The sequence below is a fragment of the Pogoniulus pusillus genome, chromosome 31, assembly GCF_015220805.1.
Source record: "Pogoniulus pusillus isolate bPogPus1 chromosome 31, bPogPus1.pri, whole genome shotgun sequence".
In the NCBI taxonomy this organism is placed as follows: domain Eukaryota; kingdom Metazoa; phylum Chordata; class Aves; order Piciformes; family Lybiidae; genus Pogoniulus; species Pogoniulus pusillus.
Window position 1 is genome coordinate 1,816,574 of NC_087294.1, and position 26,432 is coordinate 1,843,005.

General features: G+C 42.4%; 1 protein-coding gene across 4 annotated transcripts in view; it reads right to left on the minus strand.

Moving 5' to 3' along the window:
- Nucleotides 1-25,228, minus strand: part of RGS17 (regulator of G protein signaling 17) — a 96,930-nt gene extending 71,702 nt beyond the window's left edge. For 2 of the 4 annotated variants that reach the window (XM_064169477.1, XM_064169476.1), the window contains exon 1: nucleotides 8,346-8,612. In XM_064169477.1, coding sequence (XP_064025547.1) covers nucleotides 8,346-8,452 — 107 coding nt within the window. In that variant the 5' untranslated portion in view covers nucleotides 8,453-8,612. Of the gene's footprint in view, nucleotides 1-8,345; nucleotides 8,613-24,432 lie in introns of those variants that run through there. The other 2 variants (XR_010308023.1, XM_064169478.1) reach the window with 2 other exon arrangements.
- Between the last annotated feature and the right edge of the window lie 1,204 nt (nucleotides 25,229-26,432).

Here is a 26,432-nt window from a genome sequence, read left to right on the forward strand (position 1 = left end):
GGGCAGAGGCCAATGGGATGGGGTTCAATAGCTCAAAGTGCAGGGTGCTGCACTTTGGCCACAACAACCCCATGCAGAGATACAGGCTGGGGTCGGAGTGGCTGGAGAGCAGCCAGACAGAGAGGGATCTGGGGGTACTGATTGATACCCGCCTGAACATGAGCCAGCAGTGTGCCCAGGTGGCCAAGAGAGCCAGTGGCATCCTGGCCTGCATCAGGGATGGTGTGGTCAGCAGGAGCAGGGAGGTCATTCTGCCCCTGTACTCTGCACTGGTCAGACCACACCTCGAGTACTGCGTTCAGTTCTGGGCCCCCCAGTTTAGGAGGGACATTGAGATGCTTGAGCGTGTCCAGAGAAGGGCGACGAGGCTGGGGAGAGGCCTTGAGCACAGCCCTACGAGGAGAGGCTTAGGGAGCTGGGATTGGTTAGCCTGGAGAAGAGGAGGCTCAGGGGTGACCTTATTGCTGTCTACAACTACCTGAAGGGTGGTTGTGGCCAGGAGGAGGTTGCTCTCTTCTCTCAGGTGGCCAGCTCCAGAACAAGAGGACACAGCCTCAGGCTGCGCCAGGGGAAATTTCGGCTCGAGGTGAGGAGAAAGTTCTTCCCTGAGAGAGTCATTGGACACTGGAATGGGCTGCCTGGGGAGGTGGTGGAGTCGTCGTCCCTGGGGCAGTTCAAGGCAAGGTTGGATGTGGCACTTGGTGCCGTGGTCTAGCCTTGGGCACTGTGGTAAAGGGTTGGACTTGATGATCTGTGAGGTCTCTTCCAACCTTGGTGATACTGTGATACTGTGATACTGTGAAAATGCTCATGAGAGAGAACCAATCTTTCTGTATCTGTCTCTATAGTGGAACTGTTAAGACTGTGTCATCTCATTTCTACAAACCCCAGGAGTCAAACAGTCCTTTTATGGCAATATCCATTTCCCACGTGCCTACAAGCCATTTATTTGCTAGTGTTAAAAGTTATAGTCCCCTCTGCAATCTAATTTATCCTGTTTTCAAGCACTTGTGGTGGAAAAACCCTGAATAACTTCCACGTGAATAGGGAAAACTGCTGTGGTACAACTGAAAATGGGAAGTCAGAGGAGAAATCGGAGCTTAAGTTCTGAAATTTGTTTTAGTTAGTTAGGAAAAAAAATTGAAACTAGTATTTAGAAAATACACTGAGAGTTCTTCTTGTACCCAAACCATGTTTGCTTGCATTTTGTGATGTGAATGCTTTACATTTGGCTCTAATTAACTGATGCCTTGTGATTCAGTAGGGTATTTTATGACAGAAAACAGGGCACTTTCATAGTAAGTCATGCATTTAACTTAAATACTAGCAAAAGCTTTTTAGCTTCCACTTACATCCAAAATTACGCTTGAATAGCAATAGTATGGACAAAGGCACTAGGTTGTGTTCTCCTCTCTAAAGCAAACACGTGGCAGTTAGAAACACATTGGTTGTTGCAAGCACTATGAAGAGAAAAGCAGAATACTGAGAAATGTTGGCAGTTTGATCTCTTCTGCTACAGACATTGAGGCTACCTGTCCTTAATTAGCTCATCTCCTTTTGAGTACACCCACAGATGAGTAGATGATGTACTGAAGGAATGGAATTCTATGGGCATAATGAGGAAGACAAGCTAAAGCTTTCATTAGATAATCAAGGAATATGCAGAGAATCACAATACTATATTATTTTCTACAATAATAATCAGAATACATGAGGCTTAAGGTAAACCTGTGCAAAAAAGACTTATATGCAGGGGGGGGAAGTTTTCACATAACTATTCCTGTTCATGCCTATAGTTATTGAGTGAGCACAACCAAGTTTACTGAATACTATTATTAATAAGGTATTTCACCCTGATTGCTCCTCAGCACATGAACTGTGTGGACAACTGAATGGGTCAAGGATAGGAAAGTGATAGAAAGTGACTGCTGCCTAGGAAGTTCTGCCTCCAGTGTTCAGAAATACACTCGTTACTTATTCCACAAGACAGCTATCTGATATTTGCATAGCTGCTTTCCAGGAATGTTGAATCATAAATCCATCTAGGAATTATTAGTCACCATTTCCCACTCCTTTACTCTCATGCTGAAAAAGCTATATGAACTGGTATTTTAAAATGAAATTGTGAATAGTGAGCATGAAGCTTTATATGAGCTGTTGGAGAAGAGGCATAATTTAAAGAGCATCTGTGGTGTACATCAAATAGTAATCATTGTAACCAACGATCCAACAAAACTGCCTAGCTGGATTTCTGGTTTAACTCCATTTTAGCTATTGCAAAGCCACTGTTTGGGAAGGAAGCAGCTCCGTGCACCTGCATAGAATTTCCATCAGGCTCCAAGTGCCTGAGCTATGAATCAGGTTCCCAAATGATCCTGATAGGAAGATAGTTTTGGCTTCCCATCACTGGCCATATAAACAGAAAAGGAAGTACATCAGGGTTGGGTGGGGTTACCTGAAGAGTTGTAGAGGAAACCACTGAGTTCTGATTTAGAGCACAAGATTTCATTGAACGTTAGAACTGTTAGAATTGTAGATATTTCACATTAGAGAGTAAAAAGGCTATTTTGGGAGGTGGAGCTTTTTTGTTTGGTTCATTTTTTTGGGAGGGCTTTTTTTTTTGTTTGTTTGAAGATTTTTGTTTGTTTGTTTGTGGGGTTTGTTTGTTTTGGGGTTTTGTTGGCTGTTCCCCCCCACCCTCCCTTTTCCTTTCATTTTGTGATGGAGGGAATGAGAAACAAAGCTCTCACACAGAAGGAATAGTGCTTGGGTTTTTCACCCTAGTGAAGAATGAGGCAATGGTACAGGACTCAGGTTTTTGTCTTCCTTGCTCAGTGCTGGGAACTCGGATGTTAAATTGCTATGCAACAAGCCAAAACAAAGTGCCTACTTCTACCAAAGGCCAAGCCCTGGTCTGTATATACTGTGTTTCCTAACTGACTCCTGGGCAAAACGCGGAGGGCAATTTACTCCTTGCTTGAGATGATGACATAGACATGATGCAGGAGTTTGCAGGTGCTCACCTCTTCCTTCTTTTACAAAAGCACTTGTGTCAGCTGTCTCAGCATTTTCTGCTCCCTTTCTCTGTGCTCCATCCTTCCTTACACTGCTCTTTCTTCAGGGTGTGCTTACCTTCCAGTAGCAAAGGTATCGAATTCAGAAACAATGTAGTTTTAACAGAGTGACCTCAGGAATAACCTCAGTCTGTTCTCCTGCTGCAGGTACCTTTCCATATCTTTCTAGTACCTTAGCTGTGAAAGCTCATTTGTTCAAGTGTGTTTATGGAGACCAAGCTGCAGTCAAGAGAATCATACTTGGGGTTTCAGCACCTAGGCAGATTCTGCCACCAAATTGATCTGAAAGAGATTCAAAGTATTTGATCCCATCCTAAGTGGTGTACACTGCTGCTCATGCAAACATTTCCTCCAGTAAACAGCTAGTGTTAATGACCCTGTGAGCATATCTGCATTTTACATGGGTTATTTGGTGTGCCTGCTTTGGGAAAGGCAGCAGAACAATGTTCTTTTCAATCAAATAAAACCAAAAATAAACGAAAACCCAACCCCAAATCCAGCAACAAGCAGACGGGACAGGAAAAACGGCTGGCACCTAATGGCACTGCTGTAGTGTAATGGAGCTGAGATGTCTATATTCAAGACAGATGCTATTATTTGTTACAGTTTTACCATAAATGACTCTATGATATTTCCAAAATCAAGCCTAAAAGCCTACTAAAAACATCTCGTAGGCTTGACTCGTACAAAAGTATGAATTGCTTTTCTGACTCCTGCTGAATGGAGGAGCTTTCAGAACACTCAGCCTGATGACCCCTAGCTTTTCCAGCAAGGTACAAGGCAAACTTAGTGGTCTAGTGATATGCTTTTACCCTTTTCCCTTTTAGTGGTGTGTCCCTTTCCATCTAATTTACTGCAGCAAAGGATAAAAATATTGTTCCACATTTATTCATTTATTCCTTTTTCCGTGCATTTGTGTCACTTTCATGTGAGGCTTAAAAGGAGTTGGTCAATCTGTTAGTCTCACAGAAAGAGACTTGCAGGAGTTTTAATCGAACAAATGAGTTCTGTGCTCCAGGTGCAATCCAAATAATTTAAGTTTAATTTAGCACTAAAACCTCTCTCTCGCTGCACTTGGGTTTTAATAGTGTTCCCTTAGAATAAGCCATTGCATTCCCCTAACAGACTACACTGACATTTGATTTGTCTCTCAATGTTCGTCTTCACAGCTCTCTCATATCCTAAAATCTGACATTCCTTGCAGGAATGTGATGGTTTGGGTGTTCCCTGCCCCCCTACACTTTGGAAATCACCCAGACTAGACTCAGCCAGCTCTGGAAATATGAATGAAGATTATATTTAGAGCTGGCACAATATACAAACAGATAGTTACAGTATATACAGTTCTAGACAGAAATAGACAAGGGAAAAGGTAATACAGAAACACAACAGCCCTCCCAGAAACCTGAGTCCCCAGGAGGGGCTCCCAACCACCCCTTCGCCTTCCCCCTACCCCTCTCTACCTTACCCCAGTCCCAAGGAAGAATTAAGGCTTGGCCAGGGGGTTAAGAAAGCAAAGTGGGTTAGGCCAAATGGAAGGTGAGGTTAGGGAGTAAGATGTTGCGCAGTCAGCAGCCAAAGCGAGAGTGAGAGAAAATGGCAAGAGTATTACCTGATGTTTTCATTTCTTCTTCTTTCCATACTCCTTAGCAAGACTGTGAGGGAAGCAGACATCACCATTGCCTTCCTTTCACAGCCTGTGATGTAGTTCTCACCAAAACATTCTAGCCTGCTTCAAACTAGCACAAAACAGAAGTACAGACTTAATGTCTGCCCTAATTAATTACAAACTCTGGTGATGGAGACAAGGATACTTTCTCAGTGTGCTCAACTCTGCAACAAAGGTGAGAGGCAACTGGGCCATGATTCACATCTAACACTGTGTCAGTAGACGAGCCAGAAGCGTTTAAATACTCCTCAAGTATTAAGATTCCAGTACAGAACACTTGCTTTAAACTTTCTACAGCAGACTTACATCATTGCTTTAATAAATAACTAATGAAGAAACTTGCACTTGTGTCCAACCAAGGCACCACACTCAGTTGATCAGAGATAGTCAACAAACTGGAAAGATGACCTAGTAGCTGAGGATTACCTTAAAATTTAAGAAGGCCTGCCAAATTGATGCTTATTGTCTTTCAGTAAGTTACTTCTTTCAGCAGGAGTTGGAGGCTACATATTGTGAAATAATGTATTTCAGTTATGGTTGTAGAAAATATTTTTTCCACTTCATGAAACATATCTATGACTTAAAAATCTTTCCATTTTTGAACTCAGTAACTTCAGACTTTTCAAAAAGCATATAATTGTTATCAAAGCCAGGGGATGCAAGAGCTGCAAGTCAAAATCCCTTTTCTGCTCATTGTGGACTTAAGCCTTGCTTTCTAAATCCAGGTGAAAGAACAAGTGATTGACTATTGTATGAGCAGACTAGACAGGCAAAAAGTAAAGCTTGGATTTTTAAGATTCTGAGTCACTTGGACAAGCTAATGATGAAAGACACATAGGAAACATAGACAAATAGAGAAAAACATTAACTTGCAAAACCTTGCCATTTGAATTTCTCCAAGGTACTGTGCAGAGCCATAAAAGTGGACCTGTTTGCATCATGGAAGCCCTTTTTGGAATTACAAAAGGTGGTCATTATTTGTTTCAGTCCTATGATCAGTTTCATCTCCCATATACGACTCCTATCATATTGATGATTTCCTGGATGAGGGAAGCATAGAGCCTCTTGTCTTTTTCACAAGGTCTCTGGAGCAGGGACTGATAGATAATGCAGAAACATTGAGTCTTCTATACCCATCCACATTCAGCATTCATCAGGATGGGTCTGGACCACAGGAAGTAAGTTCTCTGTGGTTTGTTTGATGTCCCCACGGCATTTGGAACAATAAAAACAAATGAAGCAGTAGCTTCAAAATTGTTTGACTCAAGCCAAAGAAGAGCTCATCTGCCCCTGTGATAGTTTGAAGCTAGCTAGAACGTTTTGGTGAGAAGAACTAGCTTACAGGCTGTGAAAGAGAAACAATGGTGATGTCTACTTCACTCATAGGCTTGCTGAGAGGTATAAGAACAAGAGTAAATACAGATAAGACATTTGGTCAATGCCTGGGCTTTGAGCTGCATTTCTCTCTAACCTAACCTAACCTAACCTAACCTAACCTAACCTAACCTAACCTAACCTGCTGTCTCTCTGACTAATCCACCTGCTTTCTAACCCCCCTGGCCAACCCTCCATTCTTCCTTGGGCACAAGGCAACGTCTGGGGTAAGGTAGAGAGGGGTGGGAGAAGGTGCAAGAGTGTTTGGGAGCCCCTCCTGGGGACTCAGGTTTCTGGGAGGGCTGTTGTGTTTCTGTATTATCTTTTCCCTTATCTGTTTCTGTCTATAACTGTATATACTGTAACTATCTGCTTGTATATTGTGCTAGCTGTAAATATAAGCTTCACTCAATTTCCAGAGCTGGCTGAGCCTAGTCTGGGTGACTTTACAAAGTGTGTGTGGGGGGCAGGTAACACCCAAACCATCACAGCCCCCAAATCAAATGATGCATTAGAAGAAACATTCACAAAACATCTACTTTCATTGAACTCTCCATTGAGGTTTGGTGAATATCAGCTTCATCTGGGTGAAGTTTTAAGATATTTGATTATAGTATAAACAGCTAAAAAAACCAAAAGGGAAACTATGGAACAGAGGAGAAATGAATTTGCTGGTTATGGGTTCATGGTAGCCACATAACTGCAGAACTTGTATGCAAGGATAAATACCTTATAGGATGCCCAGTCAGGTTAAGCATCCACTTAATAATAATTGCAGGTGTTTGAAGAGAACTTGTCAGGCAATTTGTTTCATGTATCAATTGCAGTAAGTTTGTTCCAACCTTGCTGGTTTTCATGTGGTCCCTAATAACATTTTTCCATTTCTTTGACCTGTCCACAAGTAGAGCCACCATTTTTCAGCTTTTGGTTTAGTTAGTTGTTGTGTATTAGCCCTGGTACATATGATCATATTTTTTGTAAGATAACAACAATGACAAAAAAAATAAACATAAGCATAACCCTGAAAGTTAAAACTGGAGCCAAATAAAACAGGAACATCAGAAGAAAAAAAACAACGTAGACTTCAGATGGGCACTATTATAAAGATGAGAAATGAGAAAGTCAGCCTGACTCTCCTTCTGCTTCTAGTGCATTGTGAGGAGCCTTGAGTTCACCAGAGCCAGCCCTATTTACTGGCTTGCAGGTACTGGACCAGCTGGATCTGTTTGTTTTAGTGGTTGGTTGTTGTGGGGAGGGTTGTCTCCTAAAAAGGAACAGCCTTCTGTAAAGCACCTGGGCATCTGCAATACCTTGACAGGATGAGACAACTCAGAATTCTAGTTCCCAAAGACAGCAACCCGAATATGAGGGTCATTGGCAGCTTTGGTCAATGTAAGGCCAAGCCTTAGGGCCAGCTCCTACCATGTCCTTCTACCATATGGTAACCCAAATCAAGTAGGTGTTGTGGCAGAAAACTAACTGTAGAAACAACTGATTAGTCCTAAGATGGATTAACTCTGAACTAATTCACTGTGATCAGTTTTCTGTGGTAGGAGAAAGCATCAGCAGTACTGTCTTAGGCTGGTTTAAGCTGCTGCACAACCAAGAGTGGAAGACCTGTGAACAAGAGAGTGCTTTAATCCTATCCATTTCTGGCACTGAGGAACCCAGTCCAAAATGCAGAATGAGAGATTTTCAGCCACAGCCCACTCCTAATTTTAGGATGCCAAGTCATCCCTTTTAAAAACACATTAAAGCCCAGAACATGCCTTGAAAAAGTAACTGGTGGATGTGTTCTCTTGCTTTTATTCAATATTGCAAAGATGAAATGATGTGGCTCCCACACTCTTTAGTGCTTGTAACAGCAGGGCAGAAATCAAGTCATTCCTGCTCCCAGGTGAACACTCTAATGGTGGGTACTTTGCTGCCTCTCTGGCTTATTAGTCTTTAATTGTTTGATGGGGTTTGGGCTATTTTTTTTGCATAACATCACTGTCAGTGGGAATAGTGGAGACTGAGTATTCTCAGAACACAGAACTGGAAACAAGGGCAAGCTTCTGGTGATGGAGAAGACAAGACCTGAATTTCCTCTCATTCACGCGGGATGAACCCAGGAATCACACATCCTGGCCAGAGCTGTTTCTCCTGCTTTATTTGTGAAAGACAAATTGAGAAAATGGGACCAGTTTTGGTGAGGGCATGAAGGATGAAACAACCACAAAACTTACTTGTGACCAGCCTCTTTCTCTGGAGGAGAACTATCTGGACTGACAGCTTGCTTGTGTTTTGTGATGAGCTTGGCTCTTTTAGGGAACAAGAAGCACACTCTCAGCATCTCCTGGACCAGGCTCCTCTGGGATCTCAGGCAGAAAGCATGTCCTGATGAGAGCTGGTTGTGATTTAGTTAGCTGGAAGTAGTTCCAAGCAGGAGTAATATGCACTCAAAGGCACTTGACTGGGGAAATCTGGGTACCTGAGGATATGAAGGGAATGCAATATTGTGGCTGCTTAGATACAGAGCACTGAAAGCAAACCAATTTCTAGTTTGGATGCCTAATCTCCACAGCAGATTGGGGCCAAGGTGCATACAAGAGCTACTATCATCCCAGCTTGAGTAAAGAAAAACTTCTGTACCTACCTCTGCACTAGGCCAGTTCAACCTATCCACAAATTCCTCATCCTGGAGGGCAGCATGTAACATGGAGCTGTAGGCAATGTTCAAGTTAAGTGAAATGTTTCAATTGCACTATGTTTTTTCTCAAGAAGAAAGACAATTAGGAATGTCTCTGTCTCTACAAATGTGGACATCTCAGATTTGATTCCAGAATACAGATTCAGCCATTATTGAAACAGCCACTTAGTGTTTACCAGAGCAGCCACTCAGAACACCAGTTTTGCAACTGCCCTACTGCAGTATTTATGCATCTTTCATAAATGAAACCAATGAAAACTATATTAGGGAAATCATCAACAGGGGAAAATGCAGGGTTTCTTCTTAATGATGAAACAAAATCAGGTTTTGAATGTTGGAGGTATTGATCAGGATAGAATGAAATGCTGAGATATCTCTAACTGAAATAAAATCTTTGGGATACTTGCAGTTGGTTCTCTAGTATCTTTCTCCCCAGCACCTTAGCCCTGCAATAGAAATCATGCTGTGGATAAGAAACTCTTCCAGTAGATTTGCACATAAAGCAAATCTAGGAAAGGCATGAGCTTTTCTTAACTACCAAAAGCTGTCTGCCTTCTTTCATTCACGTGCAGATCTCCAGATCCAAACAAAACACAGCTTTCTACTTAAGAAGGTCATCTGCTCTTCCTTAGCCAGAGGTTTCTTGCTTAGTTTTTAGTGTATGAGAGGATCGGAGAGAAGGAGAGGGAACAGAACTATTACTTATTTATTAGCTCTGATCTCTTGTTCTCTCCAGATGAAGGAAATTCAGCTGAACAGTGTGAAGTTTGGAATACCTTGAGAGGAAATACTAGCTGCAGACAGCAAAAGAAAAATGACAGAAGTTTTGTGTTTCTGGTTTTCTTCTGGCATTGTCCATATGTCATTATTTATTGCATATAAAGGAATCATTTTAAACACACTAAAAAAAAAACAGGTAGGACTTGAATATTACCTTTCTGTAATACTCTGCCTCAAGAAGTACTTCCTTATAGAGACTAAATTCCTCTGCTGTTACAAGCATGTAACAACCAAAAGCAATTAGAAATCTGCTTTTCTTTTAAAAAGTGACTATAATATGTTTGTGTAAAATTCTTCAGCATCTCTTCTCTTTCTAACAGCATGTCTTGGTATTTTCAGCCTCTTACCCAACAGTAAATGCTTTCTTCTTGATGTTGTACTGGCAATTCAAATTCATTAGCTAAAACGTCTTCCCTATTCTCCACCTTTCCCTCTCTGTTCTGTACCATAATCTTTCAAATCACTTTGTTCTCAACCTTTTAAACTCCAGTCACAGACTCCTCCCTCCTTCATTTATCATCTTATTTGTTACAAAATACTGTTCATTTTTCTGAAGTCTAAAATTATTCTCTCCTTCCCATTTCCATGGCAAAAAGCCTCCCCCTTCCCCCAGTCTTTACTTTCCAGTGTCCTACTTTCCTATTCCATATCAGCATTCTAGCCATTTAATTCACCTTTTTTTGTTTTTGCTAATTTCCTCTTTTCTTCACAAACTAGCATCCAGAGTCCTGTTATCACTTCAGCACCCTTCATCCCTATCTCTGCTGCAATCTTGATGTCTATTATGTCTGTGTCTTGCCCTTTCATGCTTTAAAGGTCTTTTTAACATCTTCATTCTCTCAGCCTGTGCTGATTGTTACTTCTGCTCTTGAGATCTGTTCCTTTTCCTGGAAGATCTGGGTAGCAAATTCTGAGCTGTAACATCGTCTCTAAAATCTTCTGTAGAATGTCCCTGTTCAGTTCCACTCCCCATGTTCAGCAGCTCTTGCCTCAGGATGTAAGCAGTGAAACAGCTGGAGAGCCAAGGGCAAAAGTCTCACAATGAATAGAACTGTGGTATAAAATGTTCTTTAGGTCTTATGGAAGGCAATGAAACAATATTTAGCATCTCAATAGAAGATTCATCCCGTTTAGTGAATAGGATAAACTTCTGTTCTCTGTGGGGCTGACTCAAGTACTTCCTCCTGAAGAGAAATTGTTGTGACTTTTATGGAAAGGACTAGTCAGAATCAAACTGAAAAGCCTGCATGTTTGCTCTCAGAGTAGGGATCTGCAGAGTTCCCTGCTAGGGTGGAGGGCTGTGCTCCTCCTCATCATTCCATTGTGTGGAAACAAAGGAAGGAGTTTTGCCTTTGGACTAATGCTTCCTCACTGGGATAGATGTTTGGGCAAGTACTACCTGACTTTTGTGGAGAATAGTCTGTATTCCATCTTCCAGGATGCAGTAGCACCAAGCACCTTAAGAAAGTATATGTCTACTCTGACTGCCACAAACCATTCCTGGCCACTGGCCCTCTACAGCACTGCAAATCTACTGTCAACCTTCCCAGTCTCATTCTGGAAAAAAATCATAGATGCCTCTCAAAGACAATCTAAATGTCTCAAAACTTCCTGAATGTTGTTTCTCTGGCTTCACCCTGACTTACAGCCTCATTCCTCTAACTGTGCTGTGACCAATGATGTCTAAAGAAAGGTTAACAAGGGTTAGATACTGTTGCCAGCAACAGTCCATCTAAATCAAAAAAAGGAATTTTGATCCTGGGAAGCTGCAGATTATTTTAGTCCTAGGAAGAATAAACATGAGCTGAAGAAATTTTCTGCCTGCTTTTCAGAAGCTTTACTTACAAGGGGACAAAAACTAGAGGTCCCCACTGGCTGTAAGCATGGCAAGTTCCTACAAGCATCCACACTGCTGTCTTGTGAACAAGAGACCAAGAGTTCTTGTGCCTGTGTGTGGCATCACAACTGCAGCAGGGACAGAGGCTCTGATCATAGAATCATAGGATCATTGAATCAGTCAGGGTTGGAAGGCACCACAAAGATCATCTAATTCCAAACACCTGCCATGCCCAAGGACACCCTACCCTAGATCAGGCTGGCCACAGCCTCATCCAGCCTGGCCTCAAACACCTCCAGGGATGGGGCCTTGACCACCTCCCTGGGCAACCCATGCCAGGCTCTCACCACTCTCGTGCTGAACAATTCTGAATCACATCCAGTCTGAACCTACTCATCTCTAGCTTAGCTCTCCTATGAGGACAGACTGAAAGAGTTGGGGATGTTCACTCTGGAGGAGGTTCCAAGGTGACCTTCTCACGGTCTTCCAGTATCTGAAGGGAGACTACAAAAAAGCTGGGGAGGGACTTTTCAGCACATCAGGGAGTGACAGGACTGGGGGAAATGGAGCAGAGCTGGAGGTGGGGAGATTCCGGCTGGACGTGAGGAGGAAGTTGTTCAGCATGAGAGTGGTCAGAGCCTGGAATGGGTTGCCCAGGGAGGTGGTTGAGGCCCCAGCCCAGGAGGTGTTTAAGGCCAGGCTGAATGAGGATCTGGCCTGCCTGATCTAGGGTAGGGTGTCCCTACCCATGGCAGAGGGATTGGAACTAGATGACCCTTGTGGTCCTTTCCAACCCTGACTGATTCTATGATTCCATTCCTCCTAGTCCAGTCACTACCTGATATCCTGAAAAGTCCCTCCCCAGCTTCTCTGTAGCCCCCTTCAGATACTGAAAGGTCACAATAAGGTCACCTTGGAGCCTCCACTTCTCCATACTGAACAGACCCAACTCTTTCAGTCTCATAGGAGAGGTGCTCCAGCCCTCTGATCATCCTTGTGGCCCTGATACTCAGGATGTAGATGCCTAAAGGAATCATAACAATTTGGATGTTCAAAAGATAAATGCTTAATCATTTGGGCACTGAAACCAACTAACTGTTGTCCCCAAATGTTTATTGAGAGTATCTGAGATGCAGACCAGCCTTTAGCAAACTCAGTATGCAACCTACAACCTCCGGGTAGCTGCTTTTTGTGATCAGGGGGCTGCTTTCTGACACATAGTACTTGTGACACACATTGCCTGCTGATGTTACCCATGCAACATCTTAGGAAGACGTGGATAGAAATGTTTTCAATGTGACAATAGTGCTGACCTTTGTATTTCTATTATACATCACTCAAAAGCAATGAGAAGGCATTCAAAATCTGGAACAGCCTGGAAGCCAAATGGCTTCTGAATGGCTTTATATTTGTTCCAACAAGACTTCTTTTTCTTTTTTTTTTTTCCTTTTAATATAAAATATACACTGAAATGATGTTATAATTGTATTTCATTTTGGGGGCACAACTGTCTGCTGATCAAATCAGACATTTGTATACTGTTCAGCCACCATAAGTTTGGGTGCAGTCAAATTTTGCTCCCTAGTGAGGTCCCTGCTCTGAGATAGGGATCAGTATTTTTCTTAGTGCATAGTTACAGGATGATAGCAAGTGGGATGAAAGAAATGCAATGCTTGTTGTCAGCTCAAACCTCTTCAGTGTAAACACAACTTTCTAGATGTGAATATGAAACCCTCATAAAGCAGCACGATCTGTTTCTACTCAAGTCTAAAAGGGGCCAACAATATCTTGTTCATAATAGAAATGAACTCTAAGAATAATCATCACCCAATTCACCCTAGTAGCCCAGATTCTTCACTTCCTTGACAAATATTTAATTTTCTCTAGTAATTTGATTTTTCCTTTGGTGGTGACTCATGCAGCAAAGAATCAAAGCAAGGATATTTTTGTTTGTCATGTAGGTGAGCCAAGGCATTTGCATCACAGTTTTTACTGCTGGAACCTTGCTGTTCTAGACCAATATCTAAGTGTCTAGATGAATATTTTGTTTATTTATCTAGTCCTACAAGATGCCAATATTGAGAAGCTCTTGTGAGTAATTTATAGGAGAACTTCCTGAAGAAGCCATTTTGTCTGATAAGAGGAATTATACATAGTGATACTGAAGCTTTCTTGTATCCAGATCCACATTTGGCTTCCCCTCAAGCTTCTGTAGCTGAGTTTTTGCTCACACACATGACTTCATGTGTCTTGCTCCCACTATTCACAACAAAGACTGCACTGCATCACAACACTGAAACTCACTGCTTCTAAGTTTGCTTTGGCTGTTGGCTGTGCCTGGAATACTCTTTAGCAAGGGAACTCTTTTACAGAATTGAGAGAACACTGACAGATTAAGCAATGCAGCCTGCTGCTTTCCTACTCCAGGAAGCTCCACAGATGAAGCTACGAAAGGAAAGGGCTGGAAGAGGGGTTCTGTGATTGGCATTTGAGACTTTTTTACACAGGATATAAAGAGTTTGCATTTTGAGGGTTCCCTCCATCTTCTAATGTCTGTTTGATCCAGAGAGTATTACTGGACAAAGCAACACTGAGGAGGAAGATGAATGTGCCAGGTAGATAAATGGAAGGGAGGAATAAGCTGCCTTTGAACAAATGTGTCTAGAAATGAGAAAAATGGTTTTAAATGGGAACTCTGGAACAACCTTTGAGTAAGAGTAAATGTGAAAACAAACCCCACAAACCTTCCTGCTTTTAATATTAACTTGATTCAGCAAAGGAAGGAGAGAACTAGTTGCTGGAAAAAGTGGAGATTGGGATGCAATTATTCAGGGTGTTCCCTCCAGCCTATGTTCTTATTTTCCAATGTTCCTAACACTACTCCTAAGCCACCTGCTGGACTTGGCCGTACTAATGAAAAGCAGTCTGATCCAGAATGCTGCTAAGTATACACTGCCAGCCTGGTTCGATTGCAGTTGATTTGCTTGGCACTTTGCTGGATACACTCTGTACCTTAGAGGATAGGACTTGTAGCACAATTTGAAACACTCTCTCACCTCTGTAGCTTGCAGTTTAACACTGTCAAAACCTAAAATGGTTTTAAACCATAAAATACTGGTTTAGTTGATTCCATCTATTACCTCACAGCATAGGGTGAAAAGTCAAGGTGCCTCTGGCATTCAGTTCTGATGTCCTGCATGATCTCACTGCCCAGCAGAGCAGTTTCTACTTAACAGAGCCTAAATGGAGCCACGCAATGACATGTCTGAAGTATGACTGATAGCCAGCATCTTGTGTAAGAATAGTTTCTGCTATTCAAGCCCATTCAAGTTAATCAAAAAATGCTTTACATATGAATAGAAAATCAATTATTTGGAGTCTTAAAACCCCTGTGAACCTTAGACTAATTGAATTCCATCTTACGGATAGGTCTGCAATAAATTACACTTTTGGACAGGTTTAGCTTTCTTACATTAAAGTTATTTGAGACTGTATTTACTTGAATTCAAAGAGACATTTCCTCCCATCTATAAAATAGATATGCAGTAACTTCTTTTCATTAATAAATGAACTACATCACACTTACTTGGGCCATCAGCATACTTCAGGGCAAGTTTACTGAGGGAGTTGATGCTTATGCCACAGCACACAGAAGTGTTCTCTCACTGTCTTCAGCAAAAGACATTTCAAAGTATCTTAGCCTAAATATATAAATGATATGCTGATACAGACAGCTTGCAGCCTCTCCAATCAGTGCTGCTAACATTCAGAGCAATCTGGTGTTATAAAAGGTATGTTACATTCATTACTAGAACTAGGCACGAGTTGGCTATTATTACCTGTAAAAACATTTTCTTGCATGCATTATGTGCTAGTTAGAAGCAAGCTGGAATGTTTTGGTAAAAGAACTAGATAACGGGCAGTGAAATGAAAACAATTGATGTCAACTTCTCTCACAGTCTCGCTGAGAGCTCTGGGAAGAAGAAGTAAACTTTCTCCATTTTGTTTCTCACTCTTGCTTTTGCCTTAGACCGAGACACATCTTTCTAACATCACTGCTTTCTAACCCTGCTCCCTAACCTCTTGGCTGCACCTCTCTTCTTCCTGAGAACTGGGGTAAGGTTGAGAGGGCCGGGGGAGGTGTTGGGGTGGTTTGAGAGCCCCTCCTGGGGACTCAGGTTTCTGGGAGGGGAGTTGTGCTTTTGTATTGTTTATCCTTTGTATATTTCTGTATATAATTGTATATAACTGTATATATTGTAAATAGCTGCTTGTAAATTCTGCTAGCTGTAAATAAATTGCTTCATCTATATTCCCAGGGTCCGTCTGAGTTAGCTGGGGCAAATACAAAGTGTGGGGGGGCAGGTAAGAGCCCAAACCATCACATTTTTAATTGGCTTTCCCAACGTGGGGCTAGATATTTGAGTGATTGGAAATTAGCTCTGGGAATTAAGATGAAGCTAATCAAGCAGCTATTGTACTTGGTGGGGATTGCTGTGTGGCCTGTTTTCTGTTTTTTTGTGTACAATTGGATCAAAGATCAAATTGGTTATTTCTTGCTTCATGTAGTTTTTAAGAAGGCTAAAGTTAAGCTTTCAAACATGTTCTGGAGCTGGGGTGATTTTATTCTTGGTTATGCTGGTTTTAGTGTCACTGAGAATATTACTAGTGATATTACAAGAGTTTTTGTCAATAATGTCACAATCAATTGAGATTATGACCTTACAGAATCTTTTATTATAAAAAAGATCAAGCCAAAACAAATGTGGTTTGTTTTTTCATTTAAGCTGGTAATGACAGGACAGCTGTTATTTGACTGACTTTACTGTATTGGACTTACCTCCTTTTATGAGGATGGCAGATCTACAAGTAATGGTGTAATGGATCACAGAAATCCCATGCTGTTTTAAAGAACTGATAAGACGAATGTCAGACAGTATATGCAAAATGCATCATGTTACCTGCTATATGCTTCCACTTTCTATTTCTGAGTTTTTAAATGTGAGGTTGCATTCCTCAAATATATTTGGTTTTGAAGGTTTTTTTTTGTTAAATTGTGAGCCTTGAAATCATGAATTTTGCATTCTGTCTCTTATAGTTAATTTCTGCATCTGCCCCAATTTTACTGTGTGATCCTGTCATCACTTAATTAAGATGTACCTGTATTTCCTTTTCATGAAACAGCACCACTGTTGTCCCAGTATGCAGAGGTGATATGGATGCTGGAACAGCAGGCTTTTAGAAAAGATTGCATGACAGGACAATTATCTCAAAGCACTTACTAGGTCTAACTCCCAGAAATCAGGGAAGTCAGTAACAGCCTTTTCATAGTCTTCTGTGTTTCTCCTCAGTTCTTATTGCACAGTCTAGATTCTCAAAATAACAGTAACATGAAGGTAGCCCACTCTCTTTTTCCTGTTTTGAACTTTCTGGATTCTCTTAGTTTCTTAGAAGTTCCTGAACTGTCCCTTCCTTTTGCTCACCTATGAAACCAGTCACAGTGTTTGTCACAGCATTATATGCCTGATCCAGAAAAACACTCAGTGGAAGTGAAGTCAGACAAGGCATGCAATTTTCCTGCAATATCATGCACATAACGATATGAGCCACCTCTCTTTCCTAAACTTTACACTTTCTTGCTGAAGAGGCAAAAAACACACAGAGGACTTGCATAAAACTTAATGTAGTGGAAGCCATTCCAGATCAGTGATGCTAAACACACATTTTAAAACTATGTGTAACTGGCATTGGTATGAGATTAATACATTAATATTTTTTACAACCTTACTGATTTGATGACCAAAATTGCTACATTGTCAATAGAAATACATTGATTGCTGTTAGTACGCACAACACTGTGACTGTAGAATAAACATGATAAAAACCAACAAGATACACATTAAATGTATTAAAATCCGACAAATCATGCTCTGAAACTAAAAATGAGGAATAATGATTAAGTAGATCTGTTTCTAACTGGATCCTTCAGGAATATGCTCTTTTATACAATTTTAGAACCTTTCCCTCTGTTGTGAACGAAACAGGAGGTGGCACAAAAGTCCCTAACGCTATTGCTTGTAGTAGGTGAACCTCAAAGGAACAATATAAGCTAACAAGGACAGATCATTGACCTAAGGTCATCTGGACCCATTGTTAAGTAAGTCACAGCAAATATGGATTGAATGTAAGCTGAAATCTTGGCAATGTGAAAGCCATGTTACTTCTGCATTTTTCACTGATGCTGTTGAAACAAGTGATGATGTCTTTAGAAGGGGGTTACTGACGAACTGAAGCAAGTTTAAGAGTTAAAACAATGGTTGAAGGAGTATAATGTATTTCATGGTAAATGTCCTGGGGAACTGCTTAGCTTAAAATCAGAAAAAAAATCATACAAAACCATACAAATAGGAGAGGTAAAATAAGGTCATTTTCTTGCACACAGCTCAGTGTTGCATTAACTAGGTTTTTGAGTGTCCAGCCTTTGATGGATTTCTCTGCCCTACATTGCAGCTGAAGTCCAGATGTAGGCTCAGAGACAGATACCTGATACGGGATGCTTCTTCTGCAGAAAAACCTCAGGACAAATCCAATACACAGTCAGATTTTTGTAAAGTGAATCATTGCATACTGAATTGCTGATCAATGCCCAGTCTTACCTGTGATACCAGCTCAAAGCTGCCACTTTCTTAACTCCATAATTTATGAAATTGCTGCATTCACTGGGGAACGATATTCCTTCTGTTCTTTTCAAGATCTTTGCTACATGTGTGCTTCACTGATGTTCTTGTGGTGGCTCTATGCCTTGATTTCATGTATCAAATAATCAGACATAGCAACTGAAAATATCACTGTCTATTCTGGTTGGCATGGTGCATATTACACAGCTGAGACTTTGCTGCTATCAGTCTTTCGATTTCTTACATTGTGAGGGTCAGTAGATGTTTATAAAAATCTGTGAACACATCTAACAGTTTAATACAAATTCAACTCTGCTTACCAAATTATCAAGTATACCCATTAACTTTACCAGTTAAATTATCAGACCATTATATGACAACTGTATTCCAACAAAGTTTAGATTTAAGCTTCAAACTAATTTGTGGATATATATTTTAAACTATTCTATCTGATAAAAAATAACTTAGGCATCTCACTTCTCTACTCCCAAACTCATCTTGAAAGCTATGAAGTATCAAAGTTTTAGTTTAGGACTTTTCAATTTCTTAAGGTAGTAAGACTTAGACATTGAGTCTTTAGGACCCCATTTCCCACCTGCATTCATTGATACAGGGCTACTTGTGAAGTCCTTGTACATGATGTCAATTACAGTGTTCTTGACTTTCCTGTGATGGAAATCATAGAGAAAACAGCATCTATACCACCCAAAGGTCTTGTGCAACATAAATACCAGAGAGTGTTGCTGTCTGCAGTGCTCTCATAATAAGGTGAACTGCCTAAGAAATTTCTTACTTCAGAAAGCTGCTCTCATTATATAAATAATACACAGTAACCATAGTGTTACTGCCTTCTAATTTAGGCTTTTAGGAAACCACTATGTGCATCATAATACTAGACTGCCAGTGGTACTGTGAGAAATGCAAGGACTTCTGAAGCTCTCTGCCATGGCTGTCATGTGCCTAGGACACAGTCCTCCTGGAGTGCCCAGGGTTCTGAACTCTCACATTTGAAAGCTGTTTGAACTACATAAGCATAAAAACACTGTACTAAAGGCACTGTGACAGCCATAGTGAATGATTCCTGCCGTTTACTTGTCTTATCACATAGGATAATTTTACTGTAACTGACATGACTCTGATAAGTTAAGACCTTGTTATAGAATACCACAGCACAACAAAACATAACACAGCAAAACATAAGAAAGTGAAACAAACCAAAGCATATTCAGTCTCCTAAAATAGAGTATGGCCACATCTTGCTTAAACTTGTACTTGACTAAAATTACAGAGCATGGTGACATAATCAATTGTCTTTCACAGCAGGGAGCTGTGCGACAGCGGCAGTCTCCCTTTAAGTACAGCATTACTCTGGTATACTCTCTGCTAGTCTGCACATAGAGAGTTAAGGCTATACACAGTGGCCCAGCTTGTGATCTTCCTCATATTTTAGCAAGCACAAAGCTAGATCACTGGAGAGAGCAGCCAGGTTGCTTTAAATGAAGCTGCTTTGGTAGCAGAAGCTGCACAGCTCACCACTCTAATTTACTCTGTTTTTCACTGAAGAAACAAGGTTAGATATGTAGTATTTTTGCATGGAGAAAGAAAGATTCCATGTGTAGCACTCATGTGTAGCACAGATGTAGTGTTTAAGATGCATGAGTGTCTTTAAGAAATGCGTAATTAGGATTTAAGATGTCATTAAACATTTATTTCTATTCCTTCTCCTTACAGACTGTCTAGAGGTGCACTGATTTCTAGGAACTTTGTGCCATTTGCTTAACGAGTGAATAATACATTAAAATTCTGATTGCATAGAAGGTAAGAAGCATTTATTCCATATTTTATAAACAAGGAATTCAAAGATAAATCTACCACACAGAGCTTGTATGAAGATATGATAAAATGGGTCTTAAATTGATTGCATTATTTTTATTCTTTTCTCTTTTTTTCTTCAATTTAAGCCCAGATTCATTACTATACCAGAACAGCACACATTATCCAAAGCATACCCATCACTTAAATTGAGTTTACATCTATTTTGCATCACTGGAGTGGTGCAAAGCAAATGAAGCCTGCCAGGGAATCAAGCCCCTAATCAAGTCTGGAGAACCCACATTTAGCAAAGGCCTGGGTTACATGGGGACTGGACAGGAGAAACAGTGCAGATCTTGAGTCCATCTGTGTTTTAAGCATTCCCCTAGATTCTTGCCAGAGTCACACTGCATGGCTGCATCCTTTGTGCATGTCAGAGACAGTAGCAGTACCCAGGGAAACCTTTTGAGAGCAGACATCCGACTTCAAATTGAGACACAAAATCTTTGCAGAAAATTTATCTCTGAATTAATTAACCTGCCAGTGGACTGGAGTGGAACAAGCATGCAGCAGCTTATCTCAGACCCACTGCAGCCAACGACTGCAAATGTGCTGAGCTGCAGGGCTGAGCTCCTTTGGAGGGTGCAGTAGCCCCCCAGGAGTCAGCAGCAAAGCTACTCACACAAGCCTCCTTACAGCCTGTGTAGTTACAGCCATTAGCTGTGACCATGAATAGAAAAACTTAATTACAACCTAATCTATTAATTTGTTTTTATAACCTATGCACAAGCTTCTAATTAACTAACAATATGGATATTTTTATTGAATGGTTTCATTATTAAGACTACTTAGGACAAAGAATGGGTCAACAAAAACGTTAAATTTCTTGGCAGATTTAGTTTTTAACTAAACTTTTAGCTCAAGCCAATTAGCACATGAATTTTATGTTCTCAGAAAACTCATTCTGTATTCACAGAATATGCATTACAGGTATGGTGAAGATGTATTTTTCATTAAAAAAGCTAAAGCTGAGACCTTGGTGCAAGTGCAATATAAATCCCTACTTGGCATAATGGAGACACAATCAGCAGAGAGCTAATGGAACTGTGATGAATATCTCTGTAAGAGTTACTGCTGCTTTGCTGAGTACACTTCTAGCATGTTCATAAGAATCTCCCTAAGTGTCATATGTGAAGACATGCATGTGAACTAGACAACTAAGAAAGTTCTACTGACAAGATACTAGAATTGTAGAATTTATTTAAGCTAATGTATCTTCTGCAAAGGAAATTTTATATACTAGTTATATATGTGGTTGGCCACATATATGTATACTCACATTTCTACCACCTGTACGTGGAAAATTATTGTCACATTTAGTTGAGACTGAGTTAAGTCTGAGAGCGGCTGACATCCCTTTTATTCTGTCTGCATTACAATGCCACTCAGTCTCTTTCAGTCTTTTGGGAGACAGCATTTACTGTGCTTGGAGGCTCCCAGTAGTGTTTTTTAAGGCTTTAACAATTCACATGGTTTTCTACCATTCACCACTTGCTCACATTCCACTGTGCACTGCGTTGCTCCAAGTTGTGTCTGCTGCTGATTTAGAACTATGAGAAGTTCTGGGTCTTTGGGTCTGGGTTCTGCTTCTGTAGTTCTCTAGTCTCTTATTTCGCAGATATTCTTGTGAGGAAAGCCAAGCAGGACTACCAGTGAGATCATGGAAACCTTCTGTAGTATTGGTCTGAGCAATATTAGTGGTCCTCAAGCATGACTCGAACTTAGGAGTATTCTTGGGGAGAAGAACTTCAGTCACACTTCCTTCCAAATCGGTTACGTTTTACTTTTGAAACTATGCAAGTTGTTCAATATGCACATCCTTATAATGAATGTTTCGAAGAAGAGTTGGTAATCATGCAAATCCAAATGTACAGAGTTCATAGGTATATGTCCCTTGACATACAGCCTGCATTTTGTATTTAGTATCACTTCTTTAAAATGAAGAATCACGGTGCGGGAATAAAATATTCCATCTTCTCTTCAGGTAGGCAGAAAACTGGATTAGGATAGGAAATGTTTCACCAAGCTGTCAGTCAGATTTTGATTCAAATCAATAGTGCAGAGAATTAATTTTCAACAGACAGCTTTTCAGTAGTCTTCTTAAAATGAGTTCATAGGTTCAGGGCAATTCTTCATGCACAAAGATCCATGTTGCATAAGATGAAGAAGACTGGCTATTCTTATCTGTAGATTTCAACATAAAGACTGAGGGCTGAACAGGGCTTTACACCTTTAGGCAGAACTCTAAACTCAGAGACAGATAAAATGAAAGGACCTGGTCCGACAGCACTGGACTTACTCTTACACCAGAGAACACTCACTAGCACCTCGTACAGATACAGCATGCATTTCTTGTCACATATGACAGCTGTGGAGCACAGCTGTCATGGGACAGGTACAAAGGAGTAGAAAATTCAAGAGCTTGTTAACTATGATGGCCTAGGAGCAAACCTCTTGTAATAAATCCCTGTACTGTGGTTTTACTGGAACTTGAAAGGATATACCAGGAAAAGGCCACTCTATACCAATCCAGTTTCTTATCTTTTTTTCCCTACAGCATCTACTAATGACTACAATCAAAGCCAGGATATTGGACTAGATGTCCAACTTACTGTAAGAATTTTTTTTATTGGATGCTTTTAAACAAATTATGTTCTTGTTTCAGCTACTTAAAAGGATCTAGAACCCTGATTGAGAAAGGCATTTAAATATCTAACACTCATCTATTTTAAGGAAGAAGGCACTTGTGCCTATTGTAGCCTTTGCATTGGCTCATAAATTTATTGGGGTGGGGCACATGTATCTTTTATTAGGACTTTGCTTATTCTGAGTATTAACTCAGATAAATATATATAGATAAGAGTGATAATAGCACACAACAGTTTCTTTATAAAGGTTAAACAATTTGTTTGCCTAAACGGCTTGTGCAACAGGAAAATTCCCTAATGATCTATGTAAGGATGATGACACTAGCATCCACTGATGTTAAAAAGAATTAGCTTCTTTTATAGAACACACAATGTTACATTTGTAGAAAGCCATTTATCACCTGTTACCTGTAATAAACAGTATTGTCAGGCAATATGTAACTTACTTACAATACCTAGCAAGCTATTTGAAATTACATCCATTTTGCAAAAGCATCTGGCTGCAAACCCATGACACATGCTGGTGAAAATCCAGATACAGAACTGAAGAAAGCAAATACCAAAATTCTTAATTTTTATCCCTGCCAGTTCTAAGCCTGCCAGTGCGGCTACGCTTTCCTCCCAAATCAGCAAGAAGTAGCTACGAATTGTGCAATAAACGGATGACAGCTGAACAAGCTAGGCAGCCTCAGATTTCTTAACAGCGGGCGGTTTCATGAGAGGTAAAGAACCGCAAGAACAGCACACCGCGGCTCTCGGGCGCTGGGCTACACTGCAGCATCCCCGCAGCCCCGGGAAGCGGCGGCAGCTGGTGTTTCCCTGAACGCGGGGAAGCCCTGCGCTGCTTGCGGCTGTGCCGTCGCTGCGCTACCCCGCGCTACTCGGAACCGGGGCTGGGGCCAGACCGGGAGCAGCCCATGTCCCGCCGCCCGCGCCCGGCCACCTGCTTCTCCCGCTCGCAGACGTTTCCCGGGGAGGGGCGGGAAAGAGGTCGGAGCAGAGGGATGGCGCTGCCGCAGGGTACGGCGGGCGAAGGAGCCTGGGTGCCGCCCGGACTGGGGGCGGCCAAGAAAGAGGGCCGGAGGGCGGCAGAGACAGGAAAACAACTCTTAGTCTTAGAGCACGGACTCGTTTGTTCACCCTCACATTCCGCCGGCTCCTCGGATTAGAATAACAGCAATAATAATTACAACACCTGCTCCGCCGCGAAAGCAGACCTGCCTTATACAGAGAGGAAGGTCAAGGGGAAAGGCAAGAGGAGCACTGCCTCATCTACGAGATGGTGCTTGTCACATCGCCAAGCCCATGCCCCCGGCTTCCCCGGGGGCGGCCCGGTCCCTCCCCCTTCCCGAGCCGGGCAGCATCGACGGTCGTGGTGGATACCCCGCAGCATCGCCTGGCGGAGCCGCGGCACCCCATCCACAAACCAGCAGGGGAGGGCGCGGGCAGAGCCCGGCGGCACCTCTCCCAGCCCCTTTGTGCACTGCGGGCAGGGATACACACACGCACACCCTCCACTTTGCAGCTCCGGCGCCGCAGCCGCCCGTTGTTACACACACACACACTGACACGGACACACAGCCGCTCCTCCTGGTGAACGCATCTTCTGTGGCACTCCACCGCCCGCCATCCATCCATCCTGCCTCTCGCTTGCCTGTCTCCCTCCTCTTCCTCTTCCTCCCCCCATTTGGTTGGTGTTTTGGGATTTGTCCCCCACCACCACCACTACCAGTCCGTGCATCGGTATAAAGCAGACATTTTGATAGCGTGTAACACGGTTCGGGTTTAAATAAAAGCAGAGCGCCTTACCCACTCCCGCCCGGATGCGTGCAGTTGGCGCTGAGCGATCCCTAGAAGGGCTGGTGCGGCTCGTCCCTAATGGAACGGGTCTGCTGCCATCCGCCCAACTTCAGCACCCAGCCGGCACGGAGAGGGAGACGGCGGCAGGAAGGCGGGCAGGCTGACAAGCAGGCAGGCAGAGAGAGAGGGAGGCAGGGTGGGAGGGAGGGAAGGGGGAGGACGGACGACGAGGCGGGAGGGAGGAAGGGTGCGAGGAGCCGCGGGGAGGCAGGGAACCTCCGCACATGCGCTCTGCCCCGGCGGTGGAGCCCGGCGGCAGCGGGAGTTTCCTCGCTTGTCGCTGGCGGGTGAGTCATGGCCCGCTTCGGTGCATGCCCTCCCGCACCGGAGGTACTCGTCTGGACTCCGCCGCGGGTTCTGGAGAGGCTCCCATGGCAGCCCTGGCTTCCCGTGTGGCGGGGCGGGCGGGGGCTCTCGGGAGGCGGTGGGAGTGTCGGCGGCCGCGGGCCGGGGTCGGGGCAGCGGTGCGCCGGGCGGCAGAGCGGCAGCGTTGGAGCGTGTGGCCTGGCAGCAGCTGCGTGTGGCGCTGGTGAAAAGTGAAACGCTAGAAATACAGGCTCCGGTCTGTCTTTCTTCTTGTCCTCCCATCGGTATGTGCAAATTCAGAAAAACCAAGCTAGATTTACAACCCACTCCCCGACTCTTCATTCTCTTCACATAGCGGAGAGAGAGCAGAGGTTTAGCGGCTGAGCAGCGTTTTGGTGTTGGGCACCCGAAGCACGATGGCTAATTAATCGGCGTGGATCTTTTGGTTGCAGCTATGAGAATCAAGACTGGGATGATCTGATAATGTGAATCTCGAACGATGATAGGTCTTGCCGGTTTGTGTCAGCTTTACAAACTAATTCCCAAGCCTTGATGGCAACGAGGGACTTTAATTAGCTTCCCTACCATAACTTAAAAACCTGAAGCTTGGTATGTTTCAGGGTGATGACACTGGAAAAATACATATTTGGTATCTGGATTATGTCAAATCACGCCACAAATCCAGAAAGGTTCATATCTAAAAAGAGAACTGCACTTACTGCTTCACTGAAAGCATCTGGCGAGGCAAAACAAAAAGGCACAAAGCTGGATTAAGGTGGTACCCGTGCCTTGCCAGCAGCCTGTGTTCTCTTTGCAAAACTCTTCTAGACAGCTGCATATGCCATCCAGATCCCAAAGGGGAATGCTACAAAAACTGAAGCCAGAACTGCATGTGTGTTAGCCGGGCTGAAATTAAAAGGATTGGAAGCAGCCCAGAGGGGCTGACATGCATGAGAGCTGCACAGGCACAGCAAAATAATCTTTGTTTCCCTGAATCTATATTCAAAATATAAGCAACTTAATGACAGTAGCAGTAATTAATGGCTGTGTGGTTTACTTTTGAACTTCTGGGATAGAAACTTCAAATTCTGAATCCTAAGGACCAAAGTTAGTGCTAACCTCCTTGGAAGTTACTCCTCACAAAAACATCACTTCTGTTTTCTTCTGATCTTGATCCTCATGGAGAAGTGTGAGAACTGGAAATCACAACTTTTCTTTATACCAAAGGTTACTGGCTAACTGAAGACACTTGTATCACTGATTTCATATAATGTTCTGTCCAAGCAAAATTCCTGCCGTCCATCTCCTCTGTGTTTAATAGTTGCACATATCTGTTCACCTTTTTCCCAGCAGCACCCCGCTCTGCTCCTTGTACATCAACAGACTTTCCCTGGATTGTTAAGCTAATTTAAAATAACTAAGAGCAACTGATATTTAGCCAGGTCTTTAGGCTTTTAAGTCATGAAGAAGAGCTTGAAGGCCTGAAAAAAAATGGTTAACTATGCCAAGTATCCTAACAAAAATGCTGCTTACATGTAGAGTCTTGCCATCGGAAAATCAGGTCATTTTTAGCTACATGCCTCAATAAAGATGTAGGTGTAGCTCCGAATTAAACATCTGAGTGCATAGCAATTTGGAAGCTT